The 14,472-nt window shown below is 37.7% G+C and overlaps 1 protein-coding gene across 1 annotated transcript; it reads right to left on the bottom strand.

Moving 5' to 3' along the window:
* Positions 1-2,065: 2,065 nt before the first annotated feature.
* Positions 2,066-5,014, bottom strand: LOC143747536 (cystatin-B-like). The gene is made up of 4 exons (XM_077240330.1): positions 4,697-5,014; positions 3,081-3,366; positions 2,727-2,819; positions 2,066-2,312 (listed from the first exon to the last, which is right to left on the bottom strand). Exons 2-4 carry the CDS (start codon positions 3,159-3,161, stop codon positions 2,163-2,165), a joined length of 324 nt encoding a protein of 107 aa, XP_077096445.1. The 5' UTR covers positions 3,162-3,366; positions 4,697-5,014; the 3' UTR covers positions 2,066-2,162.
* Between the last annotated feature and the right edge of the window lie 9,458 nt (positions 5,015-14,472).

Here is a 14,472-nt window from a genome sequence, read left to right as displayed (position 1 = left end):
CGCACTGGCCCGCACTGGCCCGAGGTTATTAGCCCGGCACGGCCCGTTTAAAGCCCTGGCTCGCACTGGCCCGAGGCTATTAGCCCGGCACGGCCCGTTTAAAGCCCTGGCTCGCACTGGCCCGCACTGGCCCGAGGCTATTAGCCCGGCAGGGCCCATTTAAAGCCCTGGCTCGCACTGGCCTGGGGCTATTAGCCCAGCACGGCCCGTTTAAAGCCCTGGCTCGCACTGGCCCGAGGCTGTTAGCCCGGCACGGGCCGTTTAAAGCCCTGGCTCGCACTGGCCCGAGGTTATTAGCCCGGCACGGCCCGTTTAAAGCCCTGGCTCGCACTGGCCCGAGGCTATTAGCCCGGCACGGCCCGTTTAAAGCCCTGGCTCGCACTGGCCCGCACTGGCCCAAAGCTATTAGCCTGGCACGGCCCGTTTAAGGCCCGTTTAAAGCCCTGGCCCGCACTGGCCCGAGGCTATTAGCCCGGCACGGCCCATTTAAAGCCCTGGCTCGCACTGGCCCGGGGCTATTAGCCCGGCACGGCCCGTTTAAAGCCCTGGCTCGCACTGGCCCGAGGCTATTAGCCCGGCACGGCCCGTTTCGGCCGGTTTAAAGCCCTGGCTCGCACTGGCCCGACATGTGACACCTCGGGCGCTTGACCATGCTTCAGTTGTTGACGGCTCTGGAGTGAGAATGGGTTGAAAATGAGTAACATTTAAACAAAAATATCTGAATAACAGACAGACGTTAAAGATGAATTTAGAACTCTTTATTTTTTATTGCTGATAATAAGCTGATAACAAGCAGAATCACTGAAGGAAAGAGAAACACAAGAACTACAACTGACTTCAGCCTAAGATGAAATTAACTGAAAGACACAACTATCTCTTATTACTAACCAGGCTGACTTTATTTCTGTCATTTGTCTAGTTCTTTTTGAAAATTAACAGAAGTTTAGATGTTAACGGTTTATTGAAAATATTTGTTCACCATTATGGAGATCGGTGTTTCATGTAGTTGGACAGTTTGACTCAGACTTTTTATGTCAGTTTGTGGTTTTTGTAATGGTGTTTGCCAAAGCATTTAAATTGCTGCAAAGAAAACCATAAACAAAGGCGATCAAATGATAAAGTTTTAAACATTGTAAAGAAAAATAGATGCTAAGTCTTTTGATTGATCAAAACTTATTTGATATTAATCGACTTTCACCAATATCATTTTTTTGGCACAGATCACTCTACATTTAGATTTTTAAATACGTTATAGGATTTTTTATTTTTTTTTTATACAGGGACATCAAGAATCAGCATATGGATCTCAACAATGGTGACATGCTTCATGCCGCAATGCATGCTGGTAGCTATGAGTTGTATACTATGGTGACTCCCAGACAGTGGGAATTTAGTGAACTTCTCAGATAAAGGTTGTGGTAATGCACACACGCTGGCCCTGTCTCTCTCCCCTTACAAAAATGTACCATGGTTTTACTACAAATAAAAAATAAAACATGGATATTGTAGTTAAACCATGATAACCACAAATTAACCACAGCTCTCTCTCTCTCTCTCTCTCTCTCTCTCTCTCTCTCTCTCTCTCTCTCATAAAAATAAATGTCATATTTTTATGGTTATACCTGGACATACATTTGCACTTCCTAGGGCAGATCAGAGCTAAACGCTTCTCTTTTAGTGGAAATAAAAAATACAATATCATGTGAAATATTTTAAGTGTTTATGGGTTTTATTAATTTAATTTTCAAAATGCTCCTCTCATGAACACTGAGTGAAGAAGAGAAACTGTACAGGTTTGTAATGAAGTGAGTTTGAGATGAACAAGATTTCAGTTCATATAATAATGTAAAAATACAGTCTGTATGTTAAGAAATGTTTTAAAATTACATTAATTTAGATCTTAGTCTTAAAATTATGAAATTAATGTAATTCACTCTTTACTGTTTTTTATGTTAATGTTTTAATGTTTATTGTTTCAGCATAAAACCATTTTAGTAAAGTGAAGTGAATTGGGTGTTGTTCATATAAACACACTGACACAGGCACTGAGTTTTTGAGTTATTGAGTTTATTGAGGAATAAAACAGTTTTCAATAGTTCCTCTATACAGTATGGCAGCTCATTGTGTGTCTGTTATTATATCAGACTATTTTCTGCGTGCGGTTAGAAATGTTCGGGTTTCAGAGGGTCACTTTTGGTTTTAGGGTACTGGACTCCAGTCACAGCTGGGTCACTGTTTTCAGTCACTTTATCGCCGCAGAATAAAGCTCGATTTATCTTCACATGAAGGTACTTATCTACTCCGACCTTCACCTGAGAGAGAGAGAGAGAGAGAGATATTTTCACACTTGAATTTTAAGTGATCTCTTCCATGTAAAACTCTGTTCACATTGATATCAACCTAAACACATTCATTCTCCATGACAGCAAACAAATTTCTATGAGTTCTGCTACAGTGACCATTGCAGACTAGATGTGAGTGTCCAGAAACGCTACACAGTTGAGAAGTTTTCTCTTATACAAATGCAGAGGAACTTTATACAGTGACTTGATTCACTTAACCTTTTCAGAGAGGACTGAAAAATTACTGGACACATCACACCCGTTTAGGACACACTGTCACAGTTTGCTTGTTGGTATGGGAAAAATACAAATTGTGCCAGAAGTATTTAAGTGATGAAAACATCAAGCTCAAAATCCATAAAAACCAAAAAAATACTAATTTACCTTGACCAGATAGTTTGTTCCACCACACATTGTCTGAACCCTATAGGTTTTAGGAATGCAAACATCAAAACGGACTCCAGCCTGCTTCCCTGCCTGAATAAACAAATGCACCTTTTATATTCATCTATATTATTATTATATTATTATTATTTAAAAAATATTTTGTTTATTGGTCTCTAGTGAGGTACGTCTATCAGTCAGATATCAGAAAACTGTTTTGTGACTTTAAGTACAAGTACAATAAAAAATAAAAAATATTTTCGCTAACACATTTTACAGCATCAGAATAGATAACTTTACTAATCTGTTTTAACAAAAACACATTTTCTATATGAGTGATTTTCTGTCTCTTACCTCAATGCAGATGTTCTCCACCTCTCCATTGACAGGCTCCTCTGTGCTCCATCCTCCCAAAATTTGCTTTGCATCAGTCATTGTGCTGGTGATCAAATCTGGATAATAAACTGTATTATCAGGCAGTTTGTCTCACAGATTGATTCTGATCCACTATTTATGCTGCCAAAATCGCATGACGTCAGTCGTCATTGTAATTCCATGTAATCACATAAAAGAGACTGAATGAATAGGCGGAGTTTCTCTTTGGGGTGTTGTGTAATATTCAGAAAAACTGTTCATTCTTCTGTGGAACAGAAAAGAAGATATTCTGAAAAACATTGGGAACCAGTTGAACGAACATTGGTGCCCCGAGTAACACAACTTTGAAACAACATGAGTGCGAATTGTTATTTACAATTCGCACTCATGTTGTATGTTGAACTATACCTTTAAAATTGACCCACAAAAGCATAATGTTTTTCTTTATTATATCTCTCAACATATGCATTTTGTGTGTGCTGCGCTTCAGTGAAGTTTCATCAGATACAGTTTGAAATCCATCATCCGTGACACTGTACATGTCAACCGGCAAATGCAACTCCAAAAAAATATATAAAACTGAAAATACTGAAGACAGCCGCATGACGTCTCATAAACAGCTTTCAGTTCACATAATCACAGGATTACAGGTAAAAAAAAAAAATGCAATTTCGGACTTTATGTTTTTAGGAACATTTTGTCCCAATCTTCAAGCAGATCCTTAAAAAAGTAAAAAAAAAGATTAAAGAAAAATATTAATAATTTCCTAACAATACTTAGAGTAAACCTCTAAAAAACATTGCTCAAAATATTTATTTTTTAAATAATATTTTTAAGTTCAACACATTTCACCACAGCAAACACTGCCTGAGACATAGTAAAGGGGGAACAATAAATAATACAAAAATCAAATATGACAACACAATATAAATGGAAAATAATTACAGGAAAAAAAATACAAAAAAAATTGTATGCCAACCTTTTAGAGTGGGTGACTTATCACTAATCCAAGATATAATTTTTTTTTTACTAATAGTTAAAAAGTAAAAAAGTCGTTGCTTTTTAATTTACATGTGACTTTAAATTACAATATGTGACTCAATTCAACAGCTTTATTATGTGACGGTCTCATAAACAACCGGTGTAATCTCCTGCATTTGAAGAAGAGATGAGAATAAACTGAATTAATAAGGTGTGATATGTAAGCTGTGTAAGATCTTTAGCTGAATCACTCTTGTCCTTTTGCACAGAGCAAGTCAGGATCTGAGGGGAAAAAGTTTTGCTTCTATTATCATTCATTTTAATATATCTGACTCCATTCAGCTGCTTTTCATGGATTGAATATGAAAGTCAGTTACTGTACATTCAAGGAAGATTATGTCCAAATTAAATACTTTCTAAATTATTGTGTTTTTGAATTTTTGAGACTGTCTTCCTCTGAAAAACAAGCCCATATGTCGTTTGTACATGCAGAGAATTACGACCAACAGTGACGTTTTAAATGAAGTGGCCTCTAGCAGTCTTATAGTCTCAAACAGTATTATATATATATATATATATAACAAAATGTGTGTGTGTGGAACTTCATCACTTACCTGCTGGTCTCAGTATCTCCACTTGTTGTTTGTGAGTTTTTAATCACTTCAGACTGTTTTATGTTGTTGTATCAGTTTCTGGCCAACAAAAGTTCTTGATTGTTTACAAAGATAAATTAGGAATTTGATACTGTCGAATTAATGCAAGTGGCTTGACACATCTTTAATTATTCTCTCAAAGTGTCTTTTGTGTCTCTGTACGCGTCATTCCTTAAAAAAACAAAAACAAACAAACAAACAAAAAACAATAATATTACAATACTAATGCATTATTAATATTCAAGGTACACATTTGATCAGATCATGAATTCCCTGGGAATTGCAATGACTTTGCCTTTTTTGTTTGAGCAACAGAAACATTATTACCCCAAAAGCGTATATCTGTCATCTAAAGATATTTCAAAATAAATTACAGTTTATTTTATTTCACCATAACCAGTTGTTCCAGTTGGCCAGTTTATGTTCACAGTTGGTTTATGTATCTATTTGTCAGGTAAGTATGAATCAGTGCCTTTGAATGACCATTTACATTTATGCATTTGATAAACACTTTTGCTCAGTGACTTGCATTATTAATATTCAGGGAAGCCTATACATTTTATAAATTCCAGTCCATGAATTTCCTGGGAATTGAACCCATGACTTTGCCTTTACTGTTTGAGCAACAGGAACTCTACACTATTCACCATAAGGTGTATTTCTGTAATCTAAATTGCCACACGTTGTTGGGTGCATTTTTTCTACGAAATACATAAAAGTGTAACTTTCTGAATTTTCTTTTCTTTTTTTCATTTTAATATATCTGACTCCATTCAGCTGCTCTTCATGGATTGAATATGAAAGTCAGTTACTGTACATTCAAGGAAGATTATGTCCAAATTAAATACTTTCTAAATTATTGTGTTTTTGAATTTTTTAGACTGTCTTCCTCTGAAAAACGAGCCCATAATGTCGTTTGTACATGCAGAGTATTACGACCAACAGTGACGTTTTAAATGAAGTGGCCAGCAGTCTTCAATCAATGCAAGTGGCCTGACACATCTTTAATTATTCTCTCAAAGTGTCTTTTGTGTCTCTGTATGCGTCATTCCTAAAAATAAAAAATACAAATAAAAAAAAATAAAAAATAATATTACAATACTAACGCATTATTAATATTCAAGCTACACATTTGATCAGATCATGAATTCCCTGGGAATTGCATGACTTTGCCTTTGCTCTACTGTTTGAGCAACAGAAACATTATTTCCCCAAAAGCGTAAATCTGTCATCTAAAGATATTTCAAAAGAAAATACAGTTTATTTTATATCAGTTTTTATTTCACCACTGTAAGGGTGGGTATCCTGCAGGGGTTAAGGCTGCAAGACTGCCGAATGACTAAAGAAACGTTGTCAGCAAGATGGAAGAAAACTGTATATTTCTTGTCTATTCCACCCACTGCCACTTATACCAACGACGGAAATAAGCGCAGTTACAATAGCTTAATATATGGGAGAGCGTTGCTATATAGAGTGACAATATTGTATTGCAATAAGTAGCACTTCAAAGTCAATACCAAATCAAAACTAGTTAGCACATTATTGAAAAGGTTTAATGACAAAATATGGTAATGGTTACACTAAAAATAGTGTGTGTGAGAGAGAGAGAGAGAGAGAGAGAGAGAGAGAGAGAGAGAGAGAGAGAGAGAGAGAGAGAGAGAGAGAGAGAGAGAGAGATACTTTTTGACTTTTTAAAGCAATTTATTCCATCATTAAAAAACTTTTTTAACATCTAAAAAACATAATTTTTTATCAAAACATTACCATTTAAAAAAAAGATCTTCACCTTCTATAAAAATTAAACTTTTGTTTACACACCATTTCTTCTCAAACATTAGGAGATTACAATTCATTTTATTAAATTCATATTCTAATCTTATCCTGGATTCAACCAAGGCCTTGAATAAATTAACCATATTAACTTTTTGTCCTTCCATTTCAATTCTATACGCTTTCCAAATGGCTAATTTTGCTTGACCAACCAAAAAATTAGAAAAAGTACAGATTTCCCACTTATCGCGAGAATACTTACAACCAAAAATAAACACTGTATTTGAAAAAATTATCCCTAAACTGCTCAAAATTCTATCCAAAATATTAAAAAGTGGAGATAATTTACAACATTCACAGAAAACATGAAAAACTGTGTCAAGTTCATTACACAAAGTACAGAAAGAAGAATCTGAATATTCACATTTAAACAAAAAAACTTTTATTGGTAATGCACAATGTAAAATCCGCCACTGTAAATCACCAGACATTTTTTGTAGGGGGTTTTTATACAGTAACCGCCATGAAGGTGATTTATTCTCTGTCAATGAGAGATGAGATCTCCATTTTGTATCTCTCCTCTCTCTTAATTGTCCAGCAAAGAAAGACTTTACACAAACATTATATAAATTTTGCTTGTTCACAACAGAAAAAGGAAGGCTTTGTAAACCTTTAAAAGAGAGCAACAAGTTCACATTATCGTCATTATCATTCTCATGTTGGTCTACCTGTGGTGTTATATACACTTCAGGAAAAAGAACTTCTGAATAATTATTACCAGACATAAAATTGGTTATATATTCCCACAAAGACGTAGGAAAAGATGTTTTCAGATTCTTCAATATATTCCCAACAATTCTCTCTGATCTACCTCCAATCTTTGTAGTTAAATGTTGTACTGAAACCCACTCTCTATCAGTCAAATCAATCAAATCTCCAACTTTAGTTACACCAGCTAAACCAAAGCTGGAAAAATCAATGTTAGGCATAAAAGTATGGGAAAACCAGGGATTGTGAAAAGTGGTTCATTAAAGCCGAAATGTCCTTTTCGCTCCAACTTAAAATAACTCCAAACTTCAAACACAGATCCATAAAACTTGATCTTAAACATGTCCTTTACAACATTTACTGAGCTCAGAAATATTTGTTTATCAAAACCGATGTTGTTTTTCTCTCGTAGAATGGCAAGACCAAAACTGATCCATGGTATAGAGTCAGAAGAATAAAGCAGTTTTTGGGCAGTCTGTAACCTCATGGCTTTCACCCTAGAGGATAGATGAATTAGTCCTTGACCGCCCTCAATAACTGGAAGACACAGAACTCCTGGAGGGAGCCAATAATGGCCTCCCCAAAAAAAGTCAACAAAGGCTTTTTGAAGTTGCAATAAAAGCTCTTTGGGAGGGTCCAACACTGTTAGACGATGCCACAGCATTGAGGCGGCTAGATTGTTCACTACTAACACTCTGCCTCTGTAAGAAAGCTGGGCTTGAATCCATTTCCATCTCTGGAGCTTGCCTGTCACTTTTTCTAGAAGTCCTTCCCAATTATTTTCCATAAACTGTTCAGTCCCAAAGAACAGTCCAAGTATCTTTACACCTTCTTTATTCCAAAGGCACTGATGTGGAAGTTGCGGTAGATTCTGATTCAACCAATGACCTAATAATAAAGTGTCTGTTTTTTCCCAATTGACACGTGCCGAAGAAGCACTCTCATAGGTGTTGAGACATGAGATTAGATGTTTAACATCGTCTTCAGATCTAATGACCACTGTGATGTCGTCGGCATAAGCTGTTAGTTTAACTGATAGAGTATTCGAGAGGCAAGATGATGGAACCGTCAATCCTTGCAGCTTCTCCCTCAACATCCTCAACATTGGTTCAATGGAAATTGTGTACAAGAGGCCAGATAAACTACAACCTTGTCTCACTCCTCTATGTACAGAAAAAGGTCTTGTCAGTATTCCATTAATTTTCAACATGCTATAAACATCTTCATACAGAAGTCTAATCCATGAAGTAAACTGCTTTCCAAAGCCAAAGCCTTCAAGTATTTTGAACAGATATTCATGATCAACTTTATCGAAGGCCTTCTCCTGGTCCAAACAAACAAGACCAAGATCAAACTTATGCAGTTCGGTTAAATACAACATGTCCCGCACAAGAAAAAGATTGTCAAATATAGACAGCTTTGGTACACAATAGGACTGATCTTCGTGAATAATGGATGCTAAAAATTCCTTGAGACGATTTGTCAGAGCTTTAGATAATATTTTATAATCAGTTCCCAAAAGAGAAACTGGTCACCAGTTCTTTAATAGGCCAAGATCTCCTTTCTTGGGTAAAAGAGTGATTACAGCTCTTCTGCAACTCAGGGGTAAGATTTTTGATTCAAAACTTTCACAAAATACAGCATACAGATCCTGTCCGATGAGGGACCAGAAGGCTTTGTAGAAATCAGAAGTCAAACCATCTAACCCTGGAGATTTCCCTGAGGATTGCTGCTGAACAGCCTCAGTTAGCTCGTGAAATGACAAGGCTTTGTCTAATTCAGCTTTATCTTCTTTTGTAAGATGTGGAAGTCCATCTAAAAGCTGATTTGTTGCTTCAAGGTCACAAGGTTGTGTTGTATATAAATCTTCATAAAAAAGTAAAGTTTGTGAAATTATTTCTTTCTTTTCCATTATTTCTTTTCCATTTGGCAATTTAAGATAATTTATATTTTTCTTTTCTCTAATATTCCTCTCCAATGAAAAAAAGAAAGTTGTTGAAGAATCCATGCTGTTTAGCTGAAGATATTCTCCCCGTATCGACGCACAGCGACTTCTTTCTTCATACAAATTCTTTAAAATCAAATTGTACTCTTTAAGCATTTTTGCAGTTTCTGTCTCTTCACCATCACTGATGGAACTGCTTAACTGGAGAATTTGCTCTTCCAAGAACAGGACCTTTTCTTTCAGTTCCATCATACGGCTCCTTGTATATTGCTGACAAAAAAGCTGGATCTGTACTTTTCCAGTATCCCACCACTGGCCTAAATTTTTATACTGTAACTTTCTCTCTCTCCACTCTCTCCAAAACAAAGTAAAATATTGTACAAAAGACTTATCTTGCAATAATCTATTGTTAAAACGCCCAATATGATGGTGGGAAGTGCTCTGTTTTATGGTCATAGTTACCGCAATATAATGATGATCAGAAAATGATGTTGGCAAAATTTTACTATTAAAAAACCTTCCTCTATTATTCTTTTGAACGTAAAATCTATCAAGTCTTGCACCAGAGACTGTGTCAGAATTAATTTTCAACCATGTATATTCTATCTCTAGGGAAGGCTTCTCTCCAAACGTCTACAAGATTGTGAAAACGAATAACAGTTTTGAGAGTTTCAGACGAATTGAGATTAGGTTCAACATGATTCCGATCCATAGTATAATCAAGAGTACAATTAAAATCACCAGCTAAAATTATTATTCTATTATTTGGAATTTTTGAAATAACATTTTTTAATTTTTTGAAAAAAGAAACTCTTTCTACACCGTCATTAGGATCATAAATGTTAATAAGAGAAAAAAATAACTCATATAACTTAAATTCTATAATTTGCATTCTGCCAGGTATAACTTCTTCAGCTCTGCTATCTTGTACTTGTACATCTGAAGAAATAAGAACTGCTACACCGGCACTAACATTTGAACCATGGCTAACGAAAGTTTTACCTTTCCACTCACTTAGCCATTGCACCTGATTATTCAAATCTGTGTGTGTTTCTTGCAGAAAAACTATACCAGATTTTTTCCAATTAAAAAAAATCAAACAAAGCACACCTTTTTTCAGCACCACGACACCCATTAACATTCAAAGATCCAAAGTTTAAGGATGCCATGATGCTGACTATTAATAAAGAGACAAAAAGCGTCCAAACACAGGCTATAAATTCTCTTCTCTCCATTTAAAAAAAAAGAAAAGAATATTCAAACCTTCTTTACATTATGTTTTACCGTGTTTTTTACCTTTGTTATTATTTTCTTAAGGCGATAACGCTTCTGTCTACTTAGTTCCTCAAAGGTTGCTTTGTTCATTGCCATTTTACATGTCACCAAAAATCGCCTCAAATCAGGGAAAAACGTCTCTATTTGTGGTTTGCGAACTCCCTTAGTACTATCTAGAAAGTCATTGATTTGCTTTACTGTGTACAATCTAGAGCCAAGCGACTCCGATCTTTCAGCATCATTTACATCAGAAAGACTATCTGTACTCTCAAGATCCTGATCTGAATCATTTTCAGAAATAGCATATCCAGAACTCACATTGGACATCTGGGTATAGCTTTCTTCCTCAGCTTCCTCTCTTTCACCTTCTGTTTTATCATCTTCTATAACTGTTTGCTCTTTTTCTAATTGTTTGTCCTCTTCATTTATAATCAGAGTGGATTTTTCTACACTTGCTAGATTTACAATCTCCTCACCCGTATCATGATTTTCTACGTCTCTTATTAAGCCTACATCAGTGTTTTCTTTAGGTGCTGTTTCAACAGCAGGAACAAGAACATTATCTTGTCCAACGTGTTGCTCAATTATTTGCGGATTAGATGACTTATCTGTTTGTTTATTTGGACATGTTTGCCTAACATGCCCGTGTCCTCCGCACGCAAAACACCGGATGTGATCTGAGCTAATAAAGATTGTAGCCTATAATCTTTGCCTTCGTTTTTGAGTTTTACTGCTAAATTGAGCGGATCTTGTTGCTCATTCAATATCATGTACGTAAAGCGTCTAAAAGACATAACGTGCTTGATATTCGGATTTGTCAGACCCAACGGAATCATTTTTATAGGTGCTGTTAATCTGCCATATATTTCAAGAACGCCTTGGATAGTTTCGTTCTTTATGAACGGAGGAACGTTCGATAGTACGTGTAGTGGCCGTTTGTCAACAAACAAAAGAAAATTAAACTTAAATCAAACCTTCAAACGACAACTTCTAGCACTCTGGGCAGGTGATGTACGCAGGCAAGAAATAAATCAAATTCAAGGCTGGATTCAGGGTTTGTGGGTGGTTTATTTGATCCAACTGAGCAAGCAATACAGCATCTCTCGCGCTGGTAAAAAACCATGTGCCCATCACCCAGGTGCTACAGGCCACCTCCTACTTCCTACCTATATTTACCCTCACCTGTGCCCAATACTGCCCTCAGGTGTCTAAATCAAACATTGCAATTATTAAACTAACCAAAAATAAAGACTAAACATATAAATAAAAACAATTAACTAAACAAACAAACAAAAGAACATTACCAAAATATATATTACTAATGTGAACAAAATAATAATAATAAACAAATTAATTAACAAAATTACCACTACTGAAAGCAAACTAATGTAGCTCCAACACTCCGGCCCCTAATTGTGCATTATCACAATTACTGAACTCTCAAAAACGGAGCTACGCACTATGTATTTTAAATATATAAGGCGCAGACGTCTTGCCGCACCTGCAAGGAAAAGAGAAAGAAAGAGAATAATAGAGGCAGACAAGGAGAAAGAGAGAGAGTAACTTCATGTGTTCATACTGCCGCCTCCAGCAGCAGGCACAGCTTCGTCACAGGCCTCTCTAAGATGCTGGTCTTCGTTTGGAGGCGGACAGAGCGCACAAGCCCATTCACATCTGATCTGACATCCAAAACTTTCCCCATCATCCAAGAGCCTCTTGAAGCTGTAGCATCTGCCACAAGAACAACATCTCCAGGTGTAAGGTTTCTTCTTAGTGCTGTCCATTTTTGTCTCTGTTGCATCAATGGCAGGTACTCAAGAATCCATCTCTTCCAGAAGAGTTCCGCCATGTACTGTATCTGCTTCCATCTTTTTCTGACATACAGATCATTTCTGTCAAACAATCCTGGTGGCATAATTGGTTTACCTTTCAACAACAGAATGTGATTCGGCGTCAAAGCTTCCAGGTCATTTGAATCATCTGAGGCCCTTGTAATAGGCCTATCATTCAATATTGCTTCAACTTCGCAAAAAACTGTTTGGAGCGCTTCATCATCCAGGGTCTGCTGTTTAAGGACTGAGGTAAGAACACTCTTCACTGAGCGAATCAAGCGCTCCCAAACGCCGCCTTGATGGGAAGCTGATGGGGTGTTAAATCTCCATTCTATACCATCCTGAAGAAAGGCTCCTTGAATTTTACCATGATTCAGAGCAGTCAGACTCTCCTTGAGTTCACGGCTGGCTCCAACAAAGTTAGTTCCGTTGTCAGACCTGAGAGTTGAAACTGGGCCTCGTCTGCAGATGAACCTTCTCACAGAATTTATACAGGAGTCTGTATCCAACGTGTATGCTACTTCCAAGTGTACAGCACGACTGGTCATACAGGTGAAGAGCACTCCGTATCTTTTGAGAAGACTTCTGCTTCTTTTAACTTCAATGGGCCCAAAATAATCAATGCCAACATGAGTGAAAGGGGCTTCATCAGGCAACACTCTTTCAGCTGGTAAGTCCGCCATTTTTTGTTCAAGGAGTCTTCCTCTGTTGCGTCTGCAAACAACACAATCTGATATAACCTTTCTTGCAGCAGAGTTTGCATTTATAATCCAATACTTCCGCATTAAACTGGACAACATATAATTTCTTCCAGTATGACCTATCTGCTGATGAATATGGCGCAGAATTAATGTTGATACATGCAGGTCTTTTGACAGAATAGCAGGACGCTTGGATTCCACTGGCAGTGAGGCTTTGCTTAACCGACCACCCACTCTGAGAATCTCACCATCCATCACTGGGTCCAATCTATACAGTGGACTGTCCTTGGATATGGATTTCACACCACTCTGCAGCGAGGTAATTTCATCCTTAAACCGTTGATGTTGTACATACCGGATGATTGACAGCTCTGCCCTGGTCACATCTTGAGGCGTCAGACTCTGTCCTTTGAGCGTAGCCTTAAAGCTCTGCATTTGGCTTTCCACCTGTTGATGACAGTCTGTAGTGTCCATACTGAGGTCAGCAGAGGCATAAAGCTCCTTTCTCCTATGTCCCAATAACACAAGAGTATCTTTGATCTTAAGAAGCCAAGCTACAGCTACCTGCAATCTCTTCCAAGATGAAAAGTAATGAATCAGGTGGCCCATAGCATTGTCTGTGTCTTTAACAACAGCATTCACTGTCAAGACCCTTTTGATCTCAGGGTCAGCGCCAGGAATCACCTGAAGGTCTACATCTAATTTAGGCCACCCATCCTTGGACTTATAAAGGAAATCAGGTCCCATTATCCATCTCCTTCCATTCAGGAGATCTTCTGCCCTCATTCCTCTTGACGCTTCATCTGCTGGGTTTTCCTTTGTCCCCACATACCTCCACTGATCAATATCAGTTGCCTCCCTGATGACTGCAATTCTGTTGGCCACAAAGGTATAGAATCGCCGGTTTTCATTTGATATATATTTAAGGACTGTTGTGCTGTCGGTCCAGAAAACTGACTTCTCCAGCCTAAGTTGCAACTCCTTCCGTAGCATGCGGTCTACTCTTACAGCGAGGACTGCAGCTGTTAGCTCCAGGCGAGGAATTGTCATCTGCTTCAGCGGAGCAACTCTGGCCTTCCCCATCATAAATGCAACATGCACTTTATTATCCCTTTCCAGTCTTAAGTAAGAGACAGCTCCATACCCAACCTCACTGGCATCAGAGAAGTGGTGAAGCTGTATAGTGACAGGGTTGCCAAAGTCGTTAGGCTTAATGCAACGATCGATCTTAAACTTTGCCACCTTGCGGAGATCTTCCAACCAACCAGCCCATTGCTTAGCGAGAACATGGGGAATATCTTCATCCCATCCTAGGTTTCTTTTACAGAGTTCCTGCAGTAACAACTTAGCCATCATGCTGAATGGAGCAAGGAAGCCCAATGGGTCATAAAGGGAGCTGACCACCGAAAGAATTCCTCTTCTCGTCCGTGGTTGCTCGTGTGCTGA

The sequence above is a fragment of the Siphateles boraxobius genome, unplaced genomic scaffold, assembly GCF_051911475.1.
Source record: "Siphateles boraxobius isolate OS27281-9 unplaced genomic scaffold, OSU_SipBor_1 224, whole genome shotgun sequence".
Classification (NCBI taxonomy): Eukaryota; Metazoa; Chordata; class Actinopteri; order Cypriniformes; family Leuciscidae; genus Siphateles; species Siphateles boraxobius.
Note: the sequence above shows the minus strand (reverse complement) of the source record. Positions and strands in the feature narration are given on the sequence as shown.